At 58.6% G+C, this 24,221-nt stretch overlaps 3 protein-coding genes across 3 annotated transcripts; 1 reads left to right on the top strand and 2 right to left on the bottom strand.

Annotated features, from left to right (window-relative positions):
* Positions 1–4,008: 4,008 nt before the first annotated feature.
* Positions 4,009–12,203, bottom strand: TMPRSS13 (transmembrane serine protease 13). The gene is given in 14 exon segments (XM_065738411.1): positions 4,009–4,987; positions 5,070–5,222; positions 5,312–5,547; positions 5,703–5,801; positions 5,981–6,153; positions 6,235–6,394; positions 6,645–6,688; positions 6,766–6,858; positions 6,955–7,084; positions 7,172–7,294; positions 7,591–7,692; positions 7,893–8,052; positions 11,940–12,021; positions 12,023–12,203. Coding segments are annotated over 14 exon segments (1,620 nt in total). The 5' UTR covers positions 12,073–12,203; the 3' UTR covers positions 4,009–4,972.
* A 2,371-nt stretch (positions 12,204–14,574) lies between these two features.
* On the top strand, positions 14,575–17,857 carry IL10RA (interleukin 10 receptor subunit alpha). The gene is made up of 7 exons (XM_065738319.1): positions 14,575–14,635; positions 15,334–15,454; positions 15,531–15,709; positions 15,801–15,967; positions 16,186–16,336; positions 16,467–16,591; positions 16,702–17,857. Exons 1-7 carry the CDS (start codon positions 14,575–14,577, stop codon positions 17,572–17,574), a joined length of 1,677 nt encoding a protein of 558 aa, XP_065594391.1. The 3' UTR covers positions 17,575–17,857.
* Positions 17,858–19,093: 1,236 nt separating this feature from the next.
* On the bottom strand, positions 19,094–23,908 carry SMIM35 (small integral membrane protein 35). Its single transcript, XM_065738418.1, has 6 exons — positions 23,869–23,908; positions 21,823–22,218; positions 20,562–20,678; positions 20,245–20,278; positions 19,914–20,115; positions 19,094–19,423 (listed from the first exon to the last, which is right to left on the bottom strand). Exons 2-5 carry the CDS (start codon positions 21,836–21,838, stop codon positions 20,010–20,012), a joined length of 273 nt encoding a protein of 90 aa, XP_065594490.1. The 5' UTR covers positions 21,839–22,218; positions 23,869–23,908; the 3' UTR covers positions 19,094–19,423; positions 19,914–20,009.
* Positions 23,909–24,221: the final 313 nt, after the last annotated feature.

Below are 24,221 nucleotides of genomic sequence, written 5' to 3'. Positions count from 1 at the left end.
CCCGGGGCGGGGGCTGCGAGCACTCGGCCCCCACCGCTCCTGGAACGCGGCCGAGGGTCGGGCTGCGAGCGGGGGCAGAGCGATTTGGGGTGGGGGTGGGTGCCCCGCGGGGCCGTGTGCGGGGGGTGGGCGTGAAGGAGCGCGGAGGCTTTGCTGCCTCTCCCCGCTGCAGGAATGGGATGGGACGGTGCGGGCAGGATGCTGGCACCGCTGCTGGCACGCCCGTGTCTGCTCGGCTCCTGATGCTGCTGCCCTGGAGAGCCATTTCTTCGTGGCAAAACACCTCGGCAGCACTGCCAACGCTGGCGTGGTCCATCCCCTAATAACTCAAATGTGTCTTGGGTAGGTATCAGCTTCATGGACATTAATGGCACATATTCCATTTTGCATTCATTTCCCATCAGCCCCGGCATTTCAAGGCAATTATGCAGAAGGGTCAAGAGATAGAGGCTGACACAGAGGAGCTGGACAACGTCACATCTCCTAATGCATCGGGATAACATGATAAGGATGTCTGTCCATCACACCATGGTAAGTGAGGCAGGGACCAAGCAGTCATAATCAAGTTTGGGGCTCCTCTGACCTTCCACCGCCCTCAGCTGTTATCCTTCAAATACACTGAGATGTTCTGATGCTGTGACCATGCCCAGGGGCTGTTCTGGGGCTGGTGGGAATCTGCAGAGGTGTCTGCATTGGCCAGAAGATGCAGGCAGCCTTCAGCTCCCACAGTGCTGGGCTTCTGTGCTTTCTGCTTCTTTGGGTTCCTTTATTCCAGAAATACTTGAAGAATTACCCAAGGTGAGCTCAGTTTAAAAATTGGCACTGTAGGCTTTTTGCTGCCCAAACAGGAGTGAGATGAGAGCACACTGAGCACATGAACAGCTCTGCTCATCGCAGCACCAAGAGTGCTCACGGAGCAGGAGAGAGCTTGAGGGAGCAATGATTTCTTTGGGGGCCAACCCTTTTGTCAGCATGGGGCTGATTTATGGTCACAAAGGGGTAGGGCTGAGCTCCTCACGCTGTTGGAGTCAGTGGAGCAGTGCCAGCAGCTCCACAAGGACATGACTTCATTTCAGCAGACTCTGAAGGGAGCAACACAGAGCAGGCATCCTCCCAGCGAGCAGGAGGGAGCTGCTTGCTCTCCCAAAGTTTCCCCTCTGACTGGAGATCCTTCTCGGGGTTTTGGCCACTTCTCCATCTCACGCAGACAAAGCTCTGCTGTTTCATCTGTGACACGAGATCAGGAGATCAGGACAGACATGGGGGCTGTGGGAAGGGGCAGCAGAGCAGCCGGGAGCCCTGCATCCAGCTGGCTCTCGATTTAGCAGTGCACAATGGGTCCTCAGTGCCACGCATTCCCCATGAGCTCAGACCTTCCTTGCCTGCAAAGCACTGTCACTGAACGGCACTGCCCCAAAACACAGCTCCCCAGCAGTGCTCCCTGCTTTGCTGTCCGCAGCCCTGCATGCCTGTGTGCTTTCCCAGCAGCCCTGTGCTAATTTTAGCCGTGCTGAGACTCTGGGCAGGGAGCAGGCAAGCCCATCCCAGGATCCCAGAGCAAAGCAGTTTGCTGCGGTCTGAAAACTTTACCCTGGTTTGCTGAGGTTGGAGATGCGTGGCAGTGCTGGGGGAAGGGGGGTTCTGTCCAGATCCCAAGCTCATAGCAGAGCCATCAGACCTCCCTGCTTGCTAACACCAAGCCTAAAAACATTTGCAAACTCTTCCTGAGCCTGCTTAAGGCCCACGCAGTGACAAAGGGGAAGGCTGTGCAGAGCCACATGGCTGCTTTTAACCCAATAACATCCTCTTTCGTCAGGCCTAAGTCATACCTCGTGCCTGGGAGGAACCAAGGCAGCAGCAGGCTGTGTTAAAGCTGGCAAAGCCTGTGTTCAGCAGCAGTGCTCGCAGTCTCTGTATTGCCCAAGCTGAAGTTCAGCAGTGCCGTGCCAAGCAATGCTGTTGCCAGCCATGGGAGGAACCAATCCGAAGCGACGGGAAAAACATTTTTGCGGAGAAACATCACCTCCGAAACCATATAAACAAATCAGTTTTGACACAACTAAACAGAGAGCTATAAAAGGAGAGTTTGGGAAAAGCACCACTAATTGGGTGGTGATTCATATGGTGCCGGTCAGACTGCGTTTTTGTAATCTCCATTCCTGGGGGATGATTTTCAAAGCGCAGAGGAATCTGGAAGCAGACTGGCCAGATGTGGGCTGGAAGACAGAGAGGAGCAGACAGAGCTGAGAGCGCAGGGGCAGTGGCACCGGAGCTGAGAGCTCCCAGAAAAAAACAGCAAAATGAATGGGATCATCCCGAAGCCGGGGACAAGACTGCTGCCCTGGGTCAGCTGGGAGCAATGGGAGCAGGAGCTCAGGTGTCCCTGTGGTGGAGGTGAGGCTGTGCCCGTGGCATCTGCTGCATCTGCGCTGTGTTTTTACTAGGAACAGCAGAGCATAAAAGCCATGGCCAGGCAGCTGCATGAGAAACTAATCACTTTTAATCTGGTTAGAAAACTTCAGCCCTTGGGGAAAAGCAGCGCGGATTTCTGGAGCTTGGCAGGGAGACCACTGAATGTCAGGTCTAGAAGGAATAAATTAAATTTGTATTAGGGTCTGCAATCACTTCTCTGCTTTGAGAAGCTACTTCAGAGAACAGTAGAGATATAACCTGCAATGAGATTAAATCCATGGCAGAGGTGCAGGTCCTCTGTGCACTGAAATGGCCCCGTTACCAGAAACAGAGTTCCAGCAAGATCAACACTTACTGGCCTCCGATTTTTGTTTCATTCTCTTCCTAAAGATCTGTTTCTCCTGCACGCCATCTCAGGTGGCAATAAAACATGATGGGCTGCTGCTCTGTGCTGCACACCCCGACTGTTACAGGCAGGAACACAGAGATCCCAGAGAGCCTTCGTACAAATGCAGGCTGGGTCTGTAACTCAAAACCCATCGAGTTCACAGCACAAAACGGGTTGGTCATACGGGGGACCTACTCCTATCCCATTTCAACTGTCATGAAAAGCCATTGCTTTCCATAACCCACAGCCAGAAAAGACAAAAAAAGGGGCATTTTTCCCCAGCCCTTTTTCGCACCTCCGTTTTTAGCTGTGCTTTTTGGTGCTACCCAAATGGCAGCAGCTGTTGGATGCAACGCGGCGGCTCCAGCTCCGTGCACACCGTGCACACCCTGCCCAGTCCAGGGAACCTGAATGCACCTGGTTCTGCAGGTCCCTCCTCTTCCTGAGCCTCAAAGACATCATAAAGAGAAACCAAACCGCCCCTTGTCCCCCGCACGCTCCCTTTGAAGGAGGCTCACGGCACCGTGGGAGGTTTCTGTGCTGCTTCTTAGAAAAGCTCCTTGAGGTCGGGCTGACTCAGTGTTTCCCAAAAGGAGAGCAGCCACAGACCACCCCCCTGCCCACAGCTCCGGTCCGAGGGTGCTCTCTGCATGCACACAGCCAGTCCGGAGCTGCTATCCCAAAATTCAATGGCAAACCACTGCCTTTTTCAGACAGCGGGTTCTGGGAAGTGAGGAGGGGCAGGGAGGTGCCTGCAGCAGCCCGTGCAACACAGCAGTGTCTCAGCTCAGCTTTGCAGGTGCTGCCTGCAGCCCCGCTGCCTGCACACAGCTCTGGGGGGCAACACCCAGAGATGTCCAGAGCCTTCCCCCTGCACAAAGGGCCGCGGGTCCCACTGGCAGCAGTGTGGGTTAGGAAGCGGGCAGCCCAGTGCAGAGAGAGCCCTGTCTGCACACCTGCATGCACAGCAGTCAGGGAGCTCTGCAGGATGTGCTGCACTGTGCTCAGGGTCAGCCCTGGGAAGGAGGGGCAGGGATCTGGGAGGGATGCAGGGCAGCCCCAGGCTGTATCGGAGAGTGCTGCTGAGCCCCAGCTAAGAGCTTCAGCCCCCATGGCTAGGGATGCTGCAGAGGCATCTGCTCATCACAGGGCTCCCAGCTCCTGGCACTCAGCAGCTCCCAAAGAACCATCTCCACAGAGCACTACTGAAACATTTATTGAGAACAGCGTGGGGCAGTCAGGAGCACCAGGACCCTCTGCAGCTGGGGGTACAGCCTCAGCAAAGCAGTAGCCTGCCTGCATCCAGCATGCACACCCCTCAACACATCTCCTCTGAGACATGTGGGTCCTCTATGGACTGCGTGCAGCCCTGAGACAAAGAAATCTGGCACCAGTCACTGGCCATGGAGCTGGGAGATGCTGGGGCTAGCATGGGGCTGGCTGCTACTCTATTTCTTGCTCTGTCCTGAGCTTCAGCTGCAGCTCACTTCTGTCACGTGTCACAAGCATGGCCCTGCTGCCCCCAGTCCTGCACTGCTTCACAGCCCCTGCCCAGGGCAGGCAGGAAGCTGAGAGTGGCTGCACAGTCCCAGCAGTGAGTGCTTCCAGGGCATAGAAAAATAAATAAATGGGTGTTTCTCTGCTGGGGAAGCACTTCGTTTAAAAGACACTTCCTAAATCCATATGCAAATGTGAGAGCAACCACCGTTCCTCCTCCATGCAGGTGCTTCAGCTGCCCCATGGGGCTCCCCTTTGCTCGGCCATCCCCACAGCGAGTGGAGGAAGGGGCTCTCTCACCACAGGCACCTGCAGCTTTCTGTTCCTGGCTTCCAGCTGCAGGGATGGGCAGCAGCCCCACGCCTGCCAGCTATGCCCCCACTCAAGGACGCGTGGTCCAGGCACTTCTGTTTGCAGGCCGAGGGTCACAGCCAGGGCAGCAGTTCCGAGTGGGCACATCCAGCACAGGCTGAGCGGCCAGAGCCATCCACGTGTCCTCAGCAGGGCAGAGGTGCTCTGCAGGAGCTGCATTGTCACAGTCCAGGCAGCTGCAGGTCCCCAGCTGCGTGGGCAGCTCGGAGGAGCAGGGACAGCAGCTGGGACACCGTGCTCTGGTGGCAAGGGGAGCGAGGGGCCGGTGCCGGCCGGTGCTGCTGCACAGGTTCCAGCCTGGCTTCAGTTGTTCTCGCTCTGCAAGGGGTAGAAAGTAGGGGTAGGGGTGAGGCACGGGGCCAGCCTGGATCCACCCCTCCTCTCAGTGCCCCAGCCTCACCTCCATTTTGCTGTAGATCCAGCCTAGGAGTTTTGTCACCCGTGTGTAAACCCCAGGCTTGTTCTTCTGGCCGCATCCCGTCCCCCAGCTCGTCACGCCAGCCACGTACCAACGGCTGTTGTCCTCACACACCAAGGGCCCCCCACTGTCCCCCTGGCACGGGGTGGGAAGGAGCAGAGCGGTGAGGACAACAAGCAGAGGGCATCCCTGCGTGTCCCCAGGCACAGCCCTGCCCCGCTCACCTGGCACGCATCCTTCCCCCCCTGCAGGTACCCAGCACACATCATGCGTGGGGTCAGGTAGCCCTCGTACACCTTGTCGCTGTTGCAGATCTTGTAGTCGATGAGTTTGACCTCGGCCTCCCGCAGCTTTGGGGAGGTGTTATCTGCAAGGCAGGAGGAGCCATCGGGCAGGGCCAGCCTCGGCCCCCCGCTGCGGGAGGGAGCAAGCTGCTGCTTCTCACACACCTTCTGCAGAGCTGCACAGGCAGGAGAGCACCTGCTGTGTGTCAGCCCTGCAAGGACAGCCCTCACACACCGCGTAGGAATGTGCACGTGGGGTGTGCAGGAGCTCTGGATGGCTGGCAGCTTCCCTCCCTCTGTCCCTCCCTCTGTCCCTCCTTCCCTCCCTCACCTTCATTCTCCCTGGTCTTCCCAAAGCCAGTGATGAAGCAGGACCTGCCAGTCTGGAACCGCTGTCCATGCATGGGGAGGCAGGCTGGGCGAACCTGAGCTGGATGAAAACCAGAGGAGAGAGGGATGAGTCACCCGCCAGCAGAACAACAGCAGAGTCACCTGCCCCGCAGCTAGGGTGGAGCATGGGCTGCAGGAAACGCTCCCCTCCACGCTGACCCCGACTCCACAGCCCCCAAGACCACCCCCACCCACCCAGCTCTGCCACCAGGCAGCCACCTGAGAGCGTCAGCGGCCGGGAGAGCTTCATGAGGGCAATGTCATAGTCGTCATGGTCATCGCTGTAGTTGGAGTTGATGATGACCTGGGAGACGGGGATGCCCTCCATGGGCTGCTTGAGGTCTGACACCCCTCCGTACACCTTCCAGTCATCGAGGATCTTCATGCTGTTCCTGGGAATGGAGGAGGGGGAGCGGGATGAGACACACGGCCGTGCCCAGCACCAGGGCTGCCAGCTGCAGAGCAGCACTCACATGAAGAAGCAGTGTGCGGCGGTGAGCACCCACTGCGCGTCGATGATGGTGCCGCCGCAGATGTGGACGGGCCCGTACTGCACGCTGACCTGCCAGGGCCATTTGCTCACCGAGGTTTCCTTCCCTCCAATGATTCGGCCCGAAATCCTCTGCCCACAGGCTGCAGGGGAGAGCAGGGGGCTGAGGGAGGGGACGAGCCGAGGGGGTGTACACAGCGTGCCCCCACCACTGCAGCCACCAGCAGTGCTCGGCACAGCCAGCAACCTTCATGGCCTTGTATTACCCAGAATGTTCTGCTGGAGAGCACCCTCTTTGCCCAACCCATCACGAAGATGGGAAGAAAACCCTTCCAAGCATCTGCTTGGCCTTGCCTGCCCTTGTCCGCATGCCTTTCTGGACAGCCCGCTTACTTGTACACCGCAGGGAGACGAATTTCCCCGTCAGACACTGGGAGCTGCGGGAGAGAAGAGGGGGGCACACCTCAGCTCCAGCCTGACCCGCAGCTCCGGGCTGGCAGGGGCTGCCTGCTACCTGTTGAGGCTCTGCTGGATGGTGTCCCGCTCATCCATCACTGTGAGGCTCTTGCCGGAGATGTGCAGGGGGATGTATTCTGTCTGCGACGCACTGGGAGGAGAGAGGAGGTGAAAGAGAACTATTGCCCAAAGTCTCCCCTGGGTAAACCTGCAATGCTGGGGCAAAGATCAGGGCAGGAAGAATTACTTCTGGAAGCCCAGCTGCCGGCAGGTCTTTCTAGAGAAGGACTCGTCCCAGGCGCTGCTGCACACCGGCAGCCACTGGCTCTCGGTGCTGGAGTAGACGTGGAGCAAGGACTGGTCGGAGCTGAACCGCACTGCGAGGATGGAGAGGGGTCAGCAGCACCTGACACTGCAGACCCCCCCCCAGCCCAGGCACGGTGCTCCCCGTGCTGCTGCCTCACCGCAGCCCAGCTCGTCGCTCCTCTGGGAGCAGTCCACCACGCCGTCGCAGCGCACCGGGCTGTCCTTGCAGGTCTCAGCGGGCTCCTTGTACACGATGCCGGTCTGCGACCGCCAGAACATAACTGGGGACGAGCACGTGCTGCGGTGAGGCTGGGTCTGCCACGGACCCCACCCCCACCACCAGCAGCTTGGTTGTAGGGTTGGGATCCCGAAGAGCCGCAGGGCTGGGGGTACCGAGCATCTCCCTCTACGCCCGCCCGTCCACCAGATGTCAGGAAAACTCAGAAGATGGGAAGAGCGCATCTCTGCTCCGCCTCCCATCCCTCCCTCCCCCCGCCGGATGCCTGCCCAGCAGCCGTCGTCCCAGCCCCTTGCCCCCTTCCCAGCGCTCACGCGGCGGGGTGAACCCGGCACTCACACAGCAGGATGAGGGCGACGATCAGCACGATGAGGACGGAGACGCAGAAGATGAGCGCGAGCCGCCGCTGGCTCATGCAGGGAGCTCTGAACATGGAGGATCCTGGCAGCGGGACGGGGGCTGGGTCAGGGGGAGCACAGCCTCCTCGAGGCGCACAGACCCTGCCTGGACTCCAGCATGAGCCCCTCTCCCCTCACACCTCCAGGGAACACCATCCCTATGCCAGCAGCGAGCACACGGATGCATTTTCTCCTTCCCTCCCTTCTCCGAGAAGGAGCTGCCCCAGGGCACCATCATCTTACGTGTGCTCTCGCAGGCTGTGCAGGGGACCGGGGCCGGGATGGAATCGGGGCTGTAGGGCTTGAAGCTGATGCCAAGGACGCTCTCCCGAGGCTGCAGGGGCCGGATGCTGAAGATGCTGCTGGCTGTGGAGGCATGGAGGGAGCTGGGCGATGCCGAGGTCTGCGGGCAGAGGGCTGTGTTACAGCAGTGGCCATCACCCACTCAAAGCTCTCAGCATCCCGCTGGCACAGCTGGAAACATCTTTGCCATGGAGTTTTCTCCCCTCTTGGAGGATGCTGGGAAAATTTCCCAACAGATGGCTTCGACCAGAGCCATCAGCCGGGTGCGTGGCATTGGATCAGCCACACCATGGCCCAGTTCCACAGGGCAAGTGCCCCAATTTGTGCATCTATCTTTAATTAGGCATTTGAAATATACAGCGCAATTTCCAACTGTTATTTAGTAATACTTAATAATCAGTGTTTTCCAAGCCCTGAAACATCCTGCAGCATGGAATGCAGTTCGGCAGTTATGTCACTCCTGACCTGTGAATTTGCAGAAGAATATGTATTTGTTCCCCTTCCTCCAGATGCTCTCCCCCAGTACTTCCCCAGCTTCGACCAGCTCCACAAGCAAAGCCTTTCCTTCAGAGATCTCACATGCACACAGCCCTTGAGAAAAGTCGTTTCCTCTGCCGTTGTCATTTCATTTGCAAAATCTCAAACCTCTTTGGTAATGAGAAGTGACCATGTGCCTTCTGGAGGCTGCATGGTGCTCGAGCAGCTTCCCCCTCCCTCCTGCTGCCACCTCCCTCAGTTTGCACTGCGCTGCTCGGTGAAGCCATCCACCAACTATTGCCAGGCCGAGATTTGCCTGCATCCCTACACACAGCATCACTGCTGTCCCATCGAGGGGGTGTTCAGAGGAGCATCCATTGGCAGCAGAGTGCTCACCTCCAGGGGACCGCTGTGCCCATCAGGGGCTGGGATTTAGCACATTTTTTCACAGCCCTGCAGCTGCTGGGATCACATTTCCCCATCACGCGGGCACGGCTCGGGGGCAGTGCAGTGCTGGCACTGCTCTGGGCACCTTCCAGCTGGGTTTCCCTGCCCTTGTGCTTCCTGCTGGAAGACCAGGGCCCTAATGAGCACATCAGGATCCTGCTCAGGCTCATGTTTTGTAAATACGGCTGTGCCCTTTCATGCAATGCAGCAGTGTCACTTCCTGGGCATTATCCCCTGAGTCACCCACCTGGCGTGGCCACGCACAAGGTCTGCCCGGGATGGAAAAGCCCATGTGGAGCAAAAGCATCTCTGTAACAGCTCCCTCTGAGCCCAGGCACAGCACAGGCACTCAACACAACCTCCTCCCTCAGCTCAGCACCGCTGACATCTCCTTCCCACCAGGAGCCACCTCCCACCCCACAGCATCACCCACCACTGCCCTGACCCACAGCGGATGCCTGAGACCCTTCCCAGGCAAAGTTCATCCCACACACAGAAGAAACTCTGCTAAACACAATGCCAATTATACAATCTGGGTATCTGCAAGCTATCACCACGTCTGCTATCTCCCTCTGGACCCATCCTGGAGGGAGAGGAATGCTTCACTTATCAGATCAGCTAAAACCAAACCACTGCAGAACTGCCCCGCTCCAGCAGGGAGCCAGCAGTGCTAAAGCATCTCCAGCTCTGGGTTTCAAACATCTCACACAGACACCTACACATACCATAGGTTAAATTGCTCTTAGTATTGCCTTGCAGGGAGCACATGGCCTCTCTTATATTGTTGGACTATTAGTTACCCATTTCCTCAAAAGTCTAAAGTCCAAATATTGTTTTAAGCTCTATCAAGGGAGCTAACCAACCCTTTATCAGGGCACCCAGCAACCGGCACAGCTAGTTACTGTCGGGTGAGCACTGGAGCAGAGAGCAAACAGCAGCAGCTTTACAAGGATGGCATTTCTGCCAGGAGCTACGACTCGTGGCCACAAAGCCTTTACTCATCCTCTGTCGGCTTTTGAACAAAAGTCAGACTCAGAGCAGTGACTCTCTCACACGCGTGGCTGTGGTTTGAGCCATTTTTCTGACGTCCTCTCTGCAAACGTTCCACCTGCTGCGAGAGCGCTCAGCGCTGCTGTGGGTTTAAGCCGAGAAGTGAGGTGAGCAAGAGGGGATCGGTGACTTCTTCGGCACAGGCAGAGCTTGAGCTGCAGGGAGCAGGGGACCCACAGCACAGCCCATGGCTGACCCTGTTTGCACAGCCAACACCTCCACCCTCCTCAGCTCAGCTCTGCATCGCAGTTTTGGGCATCCCATCCCCGCTGCATCACAGCCCAGACCCCACGCACTGACCTCCAGCTCAAGGCTCTGCCTGCGATGAAGCTGCCAAATCCAAAGCAGGAGGTCACAAATCCCAGGGGAAAGGCACTGCAGGGCTGGGCTGGATCCAGGCGGGACGGGGAGGGAAGCGAGAGCAATCAGTGGCAGTTTCGGAGTGGGAGGGAGAGCAGAAGCCAGGTGGCACCTGCGGTGTTGCAACAGGAGCCGAGGCCCGGCAGCATCTCAGAGGAGCAGGAGGAGCAGCAGCCACCCAGAAAATCAGAGCACTGAGAGGGGCTGGAGGCGGCCTGCCTTAAGCAGGCAGCAGGAGCTGCCCAGGCAGGTGATCCTCTTGCTCAGCTGAGCTCACTGCTGTCGTGCAGGGAATCGTTTTCCACCTGTCAGCAGAGCACTGCATCCTGTGCCAGCCCAGCTCTGCTGGCAGACAAAGGGGACATTGTCCCCATGCTCCTGGGGTGAGCCCTCCAGAGCCTGCAGGTGCCTGCAGTCCTTACGCAGCCCCATGTTCCCATGAAGTGCTCTGTGGTGCTCGCCCAGCTCAGCCCAGCCACAGGATGCTGTACAGGGGGCACACATGGGGAAGTGAAAACCCTAAAGCACACAAGGGACATTCTGTAAGCATGGGTGACAAGCCATTGAGCCAGCACCACCGGACCAGGGCCAGGTTGCCATATACCAGAGTGAAGAGCCCTTCAGGCAGAGATCAGAAATTGGTGCAGGGGGTAAGCACTGCTCAGCCCATTCCAGAGAGGGATAAACTGAGACACGGGCAGGTGAAGTGAGGGTGGTATCTGGGGTGGCCCATATAATCCATGCAACCTCCAGGTGACCCAGTGGAAATATCCAACACTGGGTAATATTCTGTACGTGCAGGCATCCAGATCCCAGCCCTGCTGTCACCGTGGTGCTCCTACCTGCTTTGGGTGATACAGTTAGCTGGGATCACACAGCACAGCAGCACTGGAGGCAGGCAAGCAGAGCTTGGGGCCTTGCAAAAAAGGACAGGGCTGCAGGCAGCCCTGTATGGAAACCAGCCCAGACCCAGGCTGCCTCGGGGGCACCTTTGCCTCCACTACCATGTCCTCTCCAGCCCCATCCCCGCGGACATCCCAGCGCAGCTCAGCGCTGTAATTACTGCCTCTTCCGGGAGGGCTGAGCCCCATGCCAGCCAGGGATGTTTTGCTCATGACAGGATGCTCATTGCACCGTGGTGAGGCCCAGCAGCTGACAGCAAGCCATCCCTGAGCAGCCCAGCCCCTAAAGAATGGGGGGAAAACACCAAGAAAGTGGGTGAGGGAAGGATGCTGGGGCCACCGGTGCGCTGCTGATGCTGGCGGCATGCTGGGGGCCAGCAGAGCGTGGCTCCCACAGGTGTTCTAGCATCCTGCCCCGCTCAGCAGCCTGCCCTCAACTGGTCTCCATCCCTGCAAACCCACCGGAGCCACAGATCCCTCAAACACGGGAAAGCAGTGGGACTGAGAGGCTCTGAAGTCCCCTCTGACAGCATGGGGCTGGAGACGCTGGTGGCCCCCAGCCTCCCCTTCCTCACTCCACATCCCCATGGCACAGCCTCCCAGTCCTTCCCCCACCAGTGGCCACAGCTCAGGGGAGCAGGGGGGCAGAAACCAGCCCTAAAACACCCAAAGTGAGCGACTCGCACAGGGCCCAGAGCAACCCCGAGTACCCCAGCCAGCTCCAGATCCCAACTTGCTTCCCGTGCCTTACCGGAGAGATTTTCCCTTCCATGGGCCGCTGTGGGTCCGGGCTGGGATCACAGCTCCGGCACAGCCATTCCCTGCTGCGGAGCGAGGTCAGGTCCGCGGGGACGGGGCAGGATCTGTTTGGCGAGCGGGCTCATACGTCAGTGCCAGCGAGGAGGAAACCAGTCGGACCTGCTGCCCGGCTCCACCGCTGCCTGTTTCCCAACCACTGCAGGCACAGCATGCAAAACACCTGAGCACCTGCCTCTGCGCCCCGGGAGGAACGTGGCTATGGAGAAAGGCTGGCGAGGTGAGGGCTGGCCATGGCGAGAGTGGATGCCAGCCAGGCACCGGGGCTGCCAACCGCTCCTCACTGCAGTTTGATCACACAGTTCTGACCCGGATAGGGATGGCAGAGGATGTACACCCCAGAAACAACAAGCCAGTGTGCGGGGCCAGGGTGATCAAAGAGTCAGAATGCCTCATTGGAAGGGATGTGAAATGTCAACTTTGCTATTAGGGAGGGCAAGGACTAGAGGGCCATCCCAGTTTGCTGAGTGCCCACCTGACCTGGGCACACTGCATTCCCCATTTTCCTCCATCAAGGCACGTCTGGAGCAGACCTTTTCTTGCATCCTGCCTGGCAGCTCCAGTTTCAACACAAACTTCCCAACGAGTGATGTTCCTTCCAGGATTTCTGAGCCTCCCCTGATATGCACACACAGAACAGAGAGCATCTTGCTGCCCTGTGCCTCTGAGTGCCGTGCCCTGCAGGGTGTGAAGAAGAGGGAGTAGTGCTGCCCCTGGTGCCCCTGCTCTGACACCTCTGAGCTGTGGCTCTCAGGAGGCAGCTCTGCAGCTCTAGGAATGATGCCTTGCTGGAACTCGCTCTCTGTAGGTGGCTCTGTAGAAAGAAAAGGAGCAGAGCTGGGGCACCTGCTGCTCCTGGCACTGTGGATGCCCTCACAGCCTCCCAGCAGCAGCTTCTGGAGAAAAACTGCGGTGCTGCTATGACTCAGGTGCTTTCCAGGTTGGTAAAAACACAGTTATTCCTATGCAGAGTTTAGTCAATTGTTTTGAAGGTGAAAAGGAAACTCAATGGTACTTTCGAGTGCCAATTTGACCCATGAACTCAAAACCTCTCCACCCAACGCAGCAGAAGTTGGAAGGCTGAAAGTCAGCCCCGTTCTCTCTGTCTTTAAGCACCCAAAGTGAGCACAGAGCACGGCTGTGTTTTCCAAGAGGTGCTTTGAGATGAAGGTGGGGGAGCAGCCACAGCTGAGCAGTGTTTTGGAGGGGATAGAAGAGCAGTGTCAGGAGGAGCATCCTCAGCAGAACCCACAAATGCAAGGTCTGTGCTCCACGGTGCTCCCCCTAACACAGCCCCTGGCAGTGCTGAGGAGGCTGCACCACTCCTGAGGCTTTCAGAATGAGCCTCCAGCAGCAGTCTCTTCTCCTCAGCATGTTTTGTTTTCCCCTAAATCATCAGCCACATGACGGGCCCCACCGTGTCTTTTCCAGCAGGCTCCCCCTTCCTCATTTGTGGTCCCGCTGCTTTTGTTTTTCATTCCTTTACATGAAACACAGGCTGCGTGTGATGGCTGTGCCTCATCCCAGCACTTCCAAATTCTGCCCCTGCAAGCTGTGACTCAGGGGATGACAGTGGGATGACGGGATATCAGCCGCTCTCCAGGAAAACGGAGTCGAGCTGGGCACAGCCACAGAGCAGTGCTGCTGCCACCTCCCTGCCAAGACCTCAGTGCCCCTGAGTGCCGCAGGGTGCCAAGGTCCTGTGCTCTGTGAGCCAGAGCTGCTCTGAGGCTTTGTGGTGTCCAGATGCTCTCAGCCTCTCTTGTACTACTTACGCATGATCTTTGCATCGGCTCACCACGGGGAAATTCCTCTTCTCAAGACGAATCACACTTCATCACATGGGTTTGCACAGACTCCAGGAAAGCCCTCAAGCTCTCCCATAGTCCACCTGCCAGAAGGGAAAGCAAAGCCAGCCCAGCCCTCACCCTGAGGCTGGTGTCACCACCAGGCAGGATACGGCCCTGGGGCCCTGGGCTGAGCCCTGTCCCTTGCAGTGCTCAGACCACACTTATGCACTGGAGTGTGCAGGATGCACAGTGGGCAGGGGGTGGTCACCGACCCCCAGCAATGGGGAATGGGAGCTAGGAGGCATGGGGAAGGGGGAAAGCAGCAGCCCTGGGCTGTGGGGCTGGCCGGGACCTGTTTGGGGTGAGACATCAGCCCTGGAGCACTGCGGGACTGCTGCACAGCTCAGTGATGCCCCTGTAACGCGTTGTCAAGGTGCTGCTGCTTTGAAAATGTAATTGAACAGGAGGACAGACACGTGACGTCTTCCCATTTTCACTTTCCTGCCAATGCACCATTTGATTCGGAAGAGCCCCCAGCGCTCCCGCCCGGGGCAGCTGGCAGGAAATGCCCAGCCTTGCGCTGAGAGCTGAGCGTCGCTGAGTGGGTGGACAGCCAAGAAAAGTGGAAGTCACAGCACAGCTACTTTCCTCCCACTGAGCTAACTCCTCCGAGACGTCACTGAGCCTGCCTCCGGGGGGAAAACCAAGCGCCCGCAGCCCGCCCCGCTCAGCTCGCACCCTGCTCTCCAGCCCAGCACCTGCGGAGGATGCGCTGCTGCCATGGCCCTCTGCGCTGCCCTGGCCCTGTGCGTGGCTCTGCTGCTCGCTCAGCCGACACACAGTAAGTGCCCCATGCCCCTTCCACAGGGGCTGCTCGACGGCACCGGGGACTGAGGTGGGGGAGGCACACGGGGGGGAGATGCTGCAGTGGGACCCCGTGGCTCGGGAGTGCTTTTGCAACGCCAGCCCCTCTCCTGCTCTCATCCCTGCGGGTGAACCTAAAGCCCTCTGAGCTCTCAGACCTCGCTTACAGCAGCGCGTTCAGACCGCGGGGCCTCGTGTCATTAGCACCCGGTCATTAGTGCGCACACTGCGGGCAGCTCAGCTCCAGGGCTCGGTGTTTGCTGGCTGACAGCAGCGGTGGGGGGGCGAGAACAAAGAGGGTGACAGATGTTATCAAGTGGTGTTTTGCTGCCAGGTAACAATACCGAAATCTGGGCAGGAGGTGTGAAAAAGTCTATTTTTTTTCCAGCCTGTAGATGAGCAAAACAGGAAGGTTGAATCCAAACAGAGAGCTTGCTAGCGGGCAGCAGTACTCAGGGGTGCAGACACGAGGGGGGGGAGAGCAGCGAGGTGCTCTCAGCTGGGCTCTCCCTGCAGGAGAGAGGAAGGGAAAGAGAATGAGTAAATGCTGAAGCCCGGGATTGTTCTGGGGAAGTCCCTGCACCAGGACTGAGCCCTGTGGCTCTCCGGGGCCAGGAGAGCACCCGTGGTCAAGGCCCAGTTCGGGAGCCCACAGCTGACAGCTCCATCCCACAGGTGAGCTGCGGTTAAAGCCCACACGTGTGCGCTTCGTGGCGGAGATGGTGTACCACCTGCTGCAGTGGGAGCCAGGCCGCGACGCTCCCAGCGACGTCCGCTATGACGTGGAGCACAAAGTGTGAGTACAGTGCCCGGGGGAACGGGGACAGCCAGGCCCTGGGCACTGCGCTCATCCCAGGCACTTCCCTCGGCAGCTATGGCACCAACAGCCCCTGGACAGCCATCCCAAACTGCATGAAGATCCGCGGGCACAGCTGTGACCTCACCTACTACACCATGGATCCCTCCCTGCGCTACTACGCGCGGGTGCGAGCTGTGGTTGGGAACCGCACGTCCGACTGGAAAAGGACCAACGCCTTCTCCCCGCAGGAAGGTGGGCCAGCACCCATCCCCTTCCTCAGATGCTCCTCGGAGCCACACGAGGCTCCTCTGCCGTGCTCCTGAACCTCCCCCCCTCTCTGCAGCCAGCCTGCGCCTGTCTGGACACAGCCTGGCCGTGACAGACAACAGCATCCATGTGCAGCTGCAGCTGCTGCTCTGGGCAGGGAACCGCACGGTGAGGTACGATGACATCCAGAAGCACGCGAGGCGGTACCGGGTGCACATCCGACGGGTGTGGGACAACCAGACGGTGAGCATCAGTCCTCCATCCAAGCTAACACCAAGCCAGAATGCTGCGGATACTTCTCTGCATGGTTTATTGTAGTGGATCCTTCAATCCAGAGGGCTCTGGCTGCTGCCAGCAGCTCTGCTAAGCACCCAGGGGGCTTTCTCCAGGGGATGGAGGAGGAGGAGGGAGCAGAGCCTGGGGCCCAGCTCTCGGGTACCAACTCTGCTCTCTCATTGCAGTACGAAGTGTGGGAGACCACCTCAGAATTCCACATCCACAACCTCTTCTGGGACACTGAGTACTGCATCAGTGTGGAGCCCGACGTGGCCAGCAGGCACATCCCCGCTGTGCGCACCGCTGAGCAGTGCGTCACCATTGGCCACAGAGACAGTAAGGATGGAGTGGGGCTGGGGGGGCCTCGTGGGACCTGGGGGGAGCTTCATCTGTTGCTGGGTCTCCATGCAATGTGTGTCATGGGCTCTGCACTTCCCAGCTCACATGGGCACATCTTCGCTTGCAGGAAGTGCAGATCTCATCCCGATCACTGTCAGCTCCTTCGCCATCGTCCTCTTCCTTCTGGGCATCCTGGGGGCTCTGCTGGTCTGCGTGTACCTAAAGAAACCCATGAGGCCACCATCCGTCCTGGTAAGGCAGCAGGCACACGGTGCTCTTCGTGGCTGCTGCAAGGGATGGGAGAGGCAAGCCAGGAGCAGGGAGGATGCAGGGCTCAGACCTCTCTTTTCTGTCCCTCACAGAAGTCCTTCATAAAGCAGAGCTCGTTCTGGGTGGAACAGGAGACCTCATCCTCGGGGAGCATGGATGCAGTGCAGCAGCTGTTCCTGTGCCAGAAGGAGCCCCAGCACCACGGTGCCCCCAGCACCACAGGCACAGCCCAACCACCACCAGAGAGGAGCTGCCTTCTGCCAGCATGGCCCAAAGAGCAGGCAGCGGCGAGCAGGGACAGCAGCTGCACCAGCACCGACAGTGGCATCTGCCTGCACTCTTCCTCCTCATCCTCATCTTCATCCTCCTCCTCCGAGTTGAGCCAGTCTGAGAACCGTGGCTACAAGCAGCAGCTGCCTGTTGGTGATGACAGTGGTGTGGGCTTAGAAAGCCCTGCTGGGAGCCTCATGGAAGCCATGCACGGAGCAGATCCTGAACTCTGCTCCACCACCAGGCAGGACAGCCCACACGAGGTGGAGTTCCGTGGGTACCTGCAGCAGTCCAAGGGCATGGTGGAGCCAAGGCAGGGGAGAAATGATAGGGGCACACTCTGGGCCTGTGCAGGAGCCCCGTGGGACCCGGCTGGCACTGACATCGTGCTGGATATGGACTGCACAGAGCTGCCAGTGGACAAAGGGTACCTGAAGCAGTCCTCTCCTGAGCGTCCCCACAGCCACACACCAGCCCTTGCTGCCCCAGTGTCCCCTTGGCTGAGCTATGGGGCTCCTCTGGCTTCCAAGGCCAGTTCTGAGCTCCTGAAGGTCCCCCCTGAACTGGGCATCTTCAACACTGATCTGCTGGGGACGCTGCCTCTCATCTCCAGCCTCAGCTCCGACGAGTGGCTCACAGTGCAAACCAACCCTCTGAGCTTGCTCAGCAGGGACAGCAAGGACAGCTGCCTGTGAGCCCCCTGAGGCCCTGACACCACTACCTCTCACCACTGCCCCTCGGGAGCAGCCACTCGATAAGCTACCGCCGACCCCCGAATGTCAGCGCATTGACCTGAGCACGATCTTGTCAGATTCACCCCGGAGCCATCAGCATCACTGCAGCTGAGGCAGCTTCCCCCCAAGCACCAAGCCCAGCACCCCACTGACACTAAGGGGACAAGGGGACAGGCTGTGCTGGACCACCAAGAGCAAGAACACGCACCAGCTCCATGGCACAGGGCACATCTCTACAGCACAGGGCACACAGGGCTTGAGCTCCCTCTGCCATGCTTCCATTCCCCACTTCCCCTTTCTGCACAGTCAGTGCCAAAACTTTCATGATGCTGATACCGAAAGCGCAGTGCAGCACCGTGTCACCTTTCCCCCTGCTGCCCTGGGGACCTCCCACCCTGCTGGTCACCCTCTGAAAGGACCGGGGATCCCCTCGGCCCCACAGAGCCCACAGCCCCATGCTGGTGAGCCCAGCAGTGCCCAGCACACACTCAGCACGATGGTCGATGTTCTGCCACTTTATGTACAGATACTATTTATTCTATTTAAGTTGTAAATACAGGAAAGGACAAAGTGTTATTCCTTTGCTCCACTCATCATTTCTCCTCTTCTAAGGCCAGGCAGTGCTTTCTGTTCTCTAACACAGACATTCCCCCGCAGCAGACGATGACAATGTGCCTTCGCTGGAACTCCAGATGCACTGACCCACTGCAGCCCTCCCCCCCCACCCCGGGTGCCCCCTCCTTCCACTTCCACATTCTTTCTCCTTGAGGTTGGGGATTTTTGCTTTCTTTTCTTGTCTTTTTTTTTTTTTTTACTATTATTATTTGGTTCGACTTCCTCTGGCAAATGGAGTCGTCAGAACAGAAACAAACGTGAGGTTCCTGTGCTGCTGACGTCAAGCTCTGCGGCCGTCCCCGGGGCTGAGCCGGGTGCTGCCGGAACCCACTCACTGTGGGAGGCTCCAGTGGGCGGCAGCTGGGGCCGAGGGACACCACGTTCCCTCCAACCAACCCCACCCCCCCGGCCCCAAGAGCTCTCCTTTCAGTGGAACAGATGGCTTTGCCAGAAAACTGCACACTTCAGCTTCAGAAGCGGAGAGCACGGACAGCCCCTCTGGCTGTGGGAAACTCCAGGCGCTCACGTTTTCCTCGGTGAAGTCACAGCTCAACACGCTGAGGACGTTCCTCTTCCACTCCTGCAAAAGGCTCTTTCCATCCCTCCCTCCCCTCTCCATGCAGTTTGTACCGTTGCATCTCAGCCTCTTGCCCTGGTGGGGACTGTGCCTGTGAAAACCCTTTTCCACCCCAGCACTGACACCTGAGTGGGTTTCCAATGATGCTCTGACATTTCCAAAGTGTTCCCAACAAATCCCCCATCCACAGAGCCCCGTGCCCGGGGGTGTGAGGCACAGAGGGGATGGAAGCTGCAGAGGGCAACCTGGGGAGGGGCAGAGCCATCTGGGCACAGAGCTGTTCCCATTACACTCCACCCCACGGGGACCTGTCCCACTGTACCCAGAGACCCACACACACCACACCGAAACGCCTCGAGGAAACCCACAGGGGATTTTCGAAGTGTTCTCATCCACAGTCGGTGCAGACTGGAGAAATTTCCACACTGGCACAGTTCCTTGACTGAGGGAAGTCTGAAGCGCTCTCATTTCCTTGCAGCCTTTTCCCCTCTTGCACAGTCAGCCATCCATTTCTGCTGCTCCTTGCCACATTTTTGGGCTGGTTCCTCTAGCTCCTACTTTGCCAGCAGCCTGCCCCAAGGTCTGCTGGGCAAACTGGAGTCCCCAGCACCAGAATATCTGAGGGGTGGGGAACACAGGGGTTGCTTTGCTCTGCAGGATGGCTGCTTGGGATGAAGCAGTGCCCTTTTTCCAGCCCTTCAAGGCTGAGCCCATGCCCAGCAGTGGCCCTCTTCCATCCCTGCCCAAGGCCTGGGGGGGTGGGGCAGAGAAGAAAAGGCAGCAGAGAGAGGATGGAGAAGCTTGATAAAAAACAGAAACAGCACTGCTAAAAATTTGGTAGAAAAACCTGCGTATCCGGGAGTTGCTTTCCAAAGAACCTAGAATAGAGGAATTCCCCCATAGTGGGTTTTGCTGTTCTTTCTGTGATTGCTGGTAAGGGGAAGAGGCAGCAGAAAGAAGCTGTTAGAGCCAAGCGTGTATACTCCAGCCCCTCCTCCCTCACAGCTTCGGAGAGGACTTTCAGAGGAAAATTCTTGGGACTATCCCAGGGAAAGCCACAGCCAGAGCTACAAGAGGGGAAGGAAGCCCCGGGGTGCACCACACTCACCACAGTGGAAAAGCCCTGTGCATGCTGCTCCAGGCTCTGCAGGACCTCCATGGGGCTGGGACTCTGCACACAAGGGGCAGGACCATGCCCTGCTGCTCACAGCCCCTGCTCGTGGAAGCGCACGTAGCCGCTCCCTGCCTGGCTCACAGAGGCACTGATGCTGAATGGGGGTGCCAGCTCCACTGCCACTGACCTCAGCCTGCTGCAGGGAAGGCAGGGGTGTCAGGGGGCTGATGGACCCCTGGAGGGAGGGACCCTCACTCTGCCCTTGGGTTAGGGGCTGGCAAGGGTCTGTGGCAGCACGGGAAGGGCACTCGTGTGACTTACTCACCGACTGTGGTAGAGGCTGAAGATGAAATCGGGCCCTGGAAGTAGGAGGAGGGAAGGAGAGGCTGTGAGAGGGCCCTGAAGTGCCTGTAGAGGTCTGTGAGGTGGCACAGGGAAGGGGCAGGACAGCCCCCTGGATGAGCAGCAGCACCAGGACATCTCTGTGCATTCTCCCTGTGCACCCTCCAGCCACTCTGCATGCAGATTTCGGGGGCCAGCAAATGCCATTCGTGCTCCCCACCACACCCCAAGCCCTGCAGTCCCTTCCTTTGTCCCCTCCCTGCCCTGCAGCTGCTCATCCCCTGCTCTGCCCATACTCACGGCACCAGCACCAGTCCTGTTGGTAGCAGAGGAAAATAGTGTATCCAGATATGATCAGGATCAGAGAGGCCAGCCCGATGCCCAAGAAGAACCCGAGCATGTTGATGTGCTCCTTCCCTGCAAAGCAGAGGGAGAAGGGGCCCTGCAGACAAATGTCTCTGGGAGGCCGGGGTTTAGGAGCATCACCTGGAAGAAACCTGGTACTGTGCGTGTGCCCCATGCTGTGCCATCCCTCTGCTCCTGCACACCAAGCCTTGGGAGTGGAGGCTTGAAGCAGCCCGTGCGCGGGCACACAGTTCCCTCTAGAGGATGCAGGTGTCAGGGCAAGAGCTGTGCAGAAGCGTGCAGAGCTGAGCAGAGCCACTCAGAACCGTGCAGAGCCACGCAGAGCCACGCAGAGCCGTGCAGAGCAGACCTTTTCATAATTTAAAACCATTACCCCTTGTCCTCTCTCTACAGCCCCTAACAAGGAGTCCCTCCCTGTCTCTCCTGCAGATGCTGGAAGGTCGCAATACAGAAGGTGCTCCCTGACCTGTGCACTGCCCACCCACCCCATTAGCCCCCCAGAGCAGGCAGGCACAGCACAGGGGCTCAGGGCAGCTGCCCACACACAGACAGGCACTACACCTTGCAGAGCCAAGAATGAGCCAGCAGAAAGGGATGACCTAACAGCAGCTAAATTTAGACAGATGCCAGCAGGGTGAGAACATTTCCCCTGTGGTCACTGTGTTTACATAGTGCACAACGTCCCAGATCACCCCACAACCCGCAGCACTCACCGAACCTGACGGCATGCGACAAAAACCCGGGCAGCAACAGAGCATTCACTCTCAGCTCTGGGATGTCAGTGTGGATGGACAGGAGCAGCCTGGGCTCCCAGCAGTGCTGGGGTGTGTGGGTACCATACTCCTTCTGCTGGGCCAGGGGTGAGCAGGGAGATGTAGGACCCTGCAGGGTGAGGGCAGGCAGCGTGCTGCACGGTGATTCATTGGGAGCTGAGCGTGGTGCAATCGCTGCCCTGAACCTGCTGGCTGCTGAAACTGCCCTGTCCCCATGGCTGCTGCTGGTGGGTGTGCTCAGTGCCCTGCTGCATTCCCAGCCTCTGCCCTCTGCGCATGGAAGGTGCTCCCTACACAGCAGCAAAGCAGAACCAGACCCAAGCCCCAACCCCAAAGAGAGCAGAGAGGAAAGCCACCACTTTTGTGCTGTAAAACGTCTCCACCTCTGATCGATGTGGGGGAAAAAGGTGCCAACTGCTTACCCGCCCCTGGGTCCATCTCCCCGTGCCTGCTGCCTTCCTGCAGGAGCTGCTCATGGCTGGCCGGGCTGAGGGCCGCTCCCAGAGCCCGGTGTGTCCGTGTGTCCTTTGCTCACCTGGTGACACTGCTCCTCACCCGCTGGTTCAACTGGTTCCCAGTGGAGAAAGCAGAGAGCCCTGGCAGACATCACCCTTGTGCCCCAGCCTGACCTCCCATCCCGGCCCCAGCAGAGGCTGAGATTGTGGCACTGGGAGTCCAAGGACATCGGGACACCCCAGGCACATGGCTGCCCAGCCCCAGGTGCACAGGTGTCCAGCCCCAAGTACTGTACCTGAACAGCTCTGCTCTCCAACTGCCTCCTCCTGGCAGGGTCCCACTCAGACAAGGCTTGGGGTTGCCTGCAAGGGTAGGAGGACAAGGCAGCTCCAGTGCAGCACACTTAACATCTGTGTTTGTCCAGTTTCTAAAGCCTGAGCTGCAGAGCCGAGTGGGAATCGCTGCCCACTCACAGGAAGGACCAAGACAGCAGCTGCTATGGCTGCAGGTAGGAGGCAGCAAGCAGGGACATCAGTTAGCAGCTCAGAACATGGGCAGCTGGGGGAAACCCTGCAATGGGAGATGCATAAAGCAGGAGCTGAGCTCTGGGTACCCCTTCCTGGAGTGAGTTCCCCAGTCCCAGGACCACGAGGTGATGCCCAGGGCAGAAGGTCAGGGGGAGGGCTGGAGGGAGAGGCAGCAGGGACGGAGCACTGCAGCCCTGAATGCTGGCAGCTGCTCAGAACCTCCTGCCACCCTGCCTGGCCCCCACCTGACCCCAGACAGAGCCATGTCACACCAGGGCCACACATGGAAGAGGTCGGGGAAGGGAGGCTGGGGTAGCAAAGCAGCCACACTCCAGGAAGCAAAGCCCTGCAGGTGCGAGGGGCTGTGACACAACGTCTTCAAACCTCAGCTGCTTCCTCAAAGCCTTCACTTAACCTCAAAAGAGGAAGAGCCGGTCTCCGCAGTGCCACCTCCTGCCCTGCCCCACCAACACTCGTGGGGCCAATGCTGGGCCCTGGGATCTCTGGGAGGCAGCATTGCAAGGGCTCTCCCTGTTGGGTCGCAGGGCTGAGGTTGTACACATGGGGCTGAGTTTGGTCCAGAGCCTCTGCCCCATCCCTGATGCCCCCGCATCACCCATGTCCTGAGCTGCTTTTGCTTTTAACCCACTGTTTGGTTTGGAGCAGCACCCCTTAGCTGCACGCAGACACCAAGATCCCTGGTCAGCCTACAGGGCTCTGCTGCTACCCATCCCAGAGCAGTCTCTTTGTCTCAGGACTGGCTCAGAGAGGGAACATGTCCCCAGACGTAAGCTGCAGGGATGCGATGCTCTGCAGGCTCCCACTGGCACTGTGTTCACAGCTGGCAGCAGCTCTCTCCCCAGCTGTTGGGAAAGCTCAGTTACAAAAAGTGGAGAGGTAATTAGCTGCTCACAAATCCTGCACGCCCACCACTTCCAGCATGAGTCTGCTTGACTTTCTAGCCAGGAGCTGTCACAAGCACAGGGAATGTGCAAGCTGCACACTCCCTGACCCCAGTCTCCAGATAGCCAGAGAAGCTCCTGCACTCCACAGCTGAACATCCGTCCTTCCCTTCACAAGGACCCACTGCTGGGGGGCTGCAGGAATCCCTCTGCCCACGCTGCTGCCCTGAGCAACAGCAGCACATCTGTTCAGCACAGCGTGGTGTCCCCAGCAAGCGATGGGCTTTGCAGGGAGGCATGGCCATCCTCCAGCATCCATTCATCCCAGGGAGCAGGGAGTTTGGGGGCCACATGCTGCATCCATCCTCTGCTGCATCCATCTGCTGGGGCTCTGCTGGGGTTCAGCCCAGGACACCGAGCTGCTGCTGCTGCCCTGCACATCACCTCCCAGCACTGTGCCACTTCCTCCCTGTGTCACACAGCACAGTGCTGAAGGCAGCACTCCGAGTGACCCCAGGGACAGGGACATGCGATGGCCCCATAACCCCGCGCATAAACTCTTCTCCTTTCCTCCTCCACCTACCAGAGTCTGTTTGAAAACAACCCAGTGCAACGCGGAAGGGCTGGGCGAAGAGCGGGAAGGCTGTGGTTTCTCTTGTCATCTGTAGAGGAGCATGAAAAAATCCTGCTCTGTCAGTCAGCTCTCTCCTGATAAGCAATTTTGTGACAGTGGCTTCGCAGGTGAGTCACCCAGCGGCAGAACCTCGGGAGATTACTGCAGGTGATGGTGCTGCTGATAGACCGGTGTTATATTACAATACAAATCATAATTCCTGTTTCACAACTCCTCTTGTGGGTTTTAGGGAGTGCTGGGGCGGTCCTGCCCCAGTGTGAGCACGGCGTGGGGCAGAGCAGCACGGCGCGGGGTGGTGGGAG

This window comes from Cyrtonyx montezumae, unplaced genomic scaffold, assembly GCF_038088225.1.
Source record: "Cyrtonyx montezumae isolate F1298 unplaced genomic scaffold, pur_monq_1.0 scaffold_22, whole genome shotgun sequence".
NCBI lineage: Eukaryota > Metazoa > Chordata > Aves > Galliformes > Odontophoridae > Cyrtonyx > Cyrtonyx montezumae.
The sequence above is the reverse complement of the archived record's forward strand: the minus strand, read 5'-3'. Positions and strand labels throughout refer to the sequence as shown.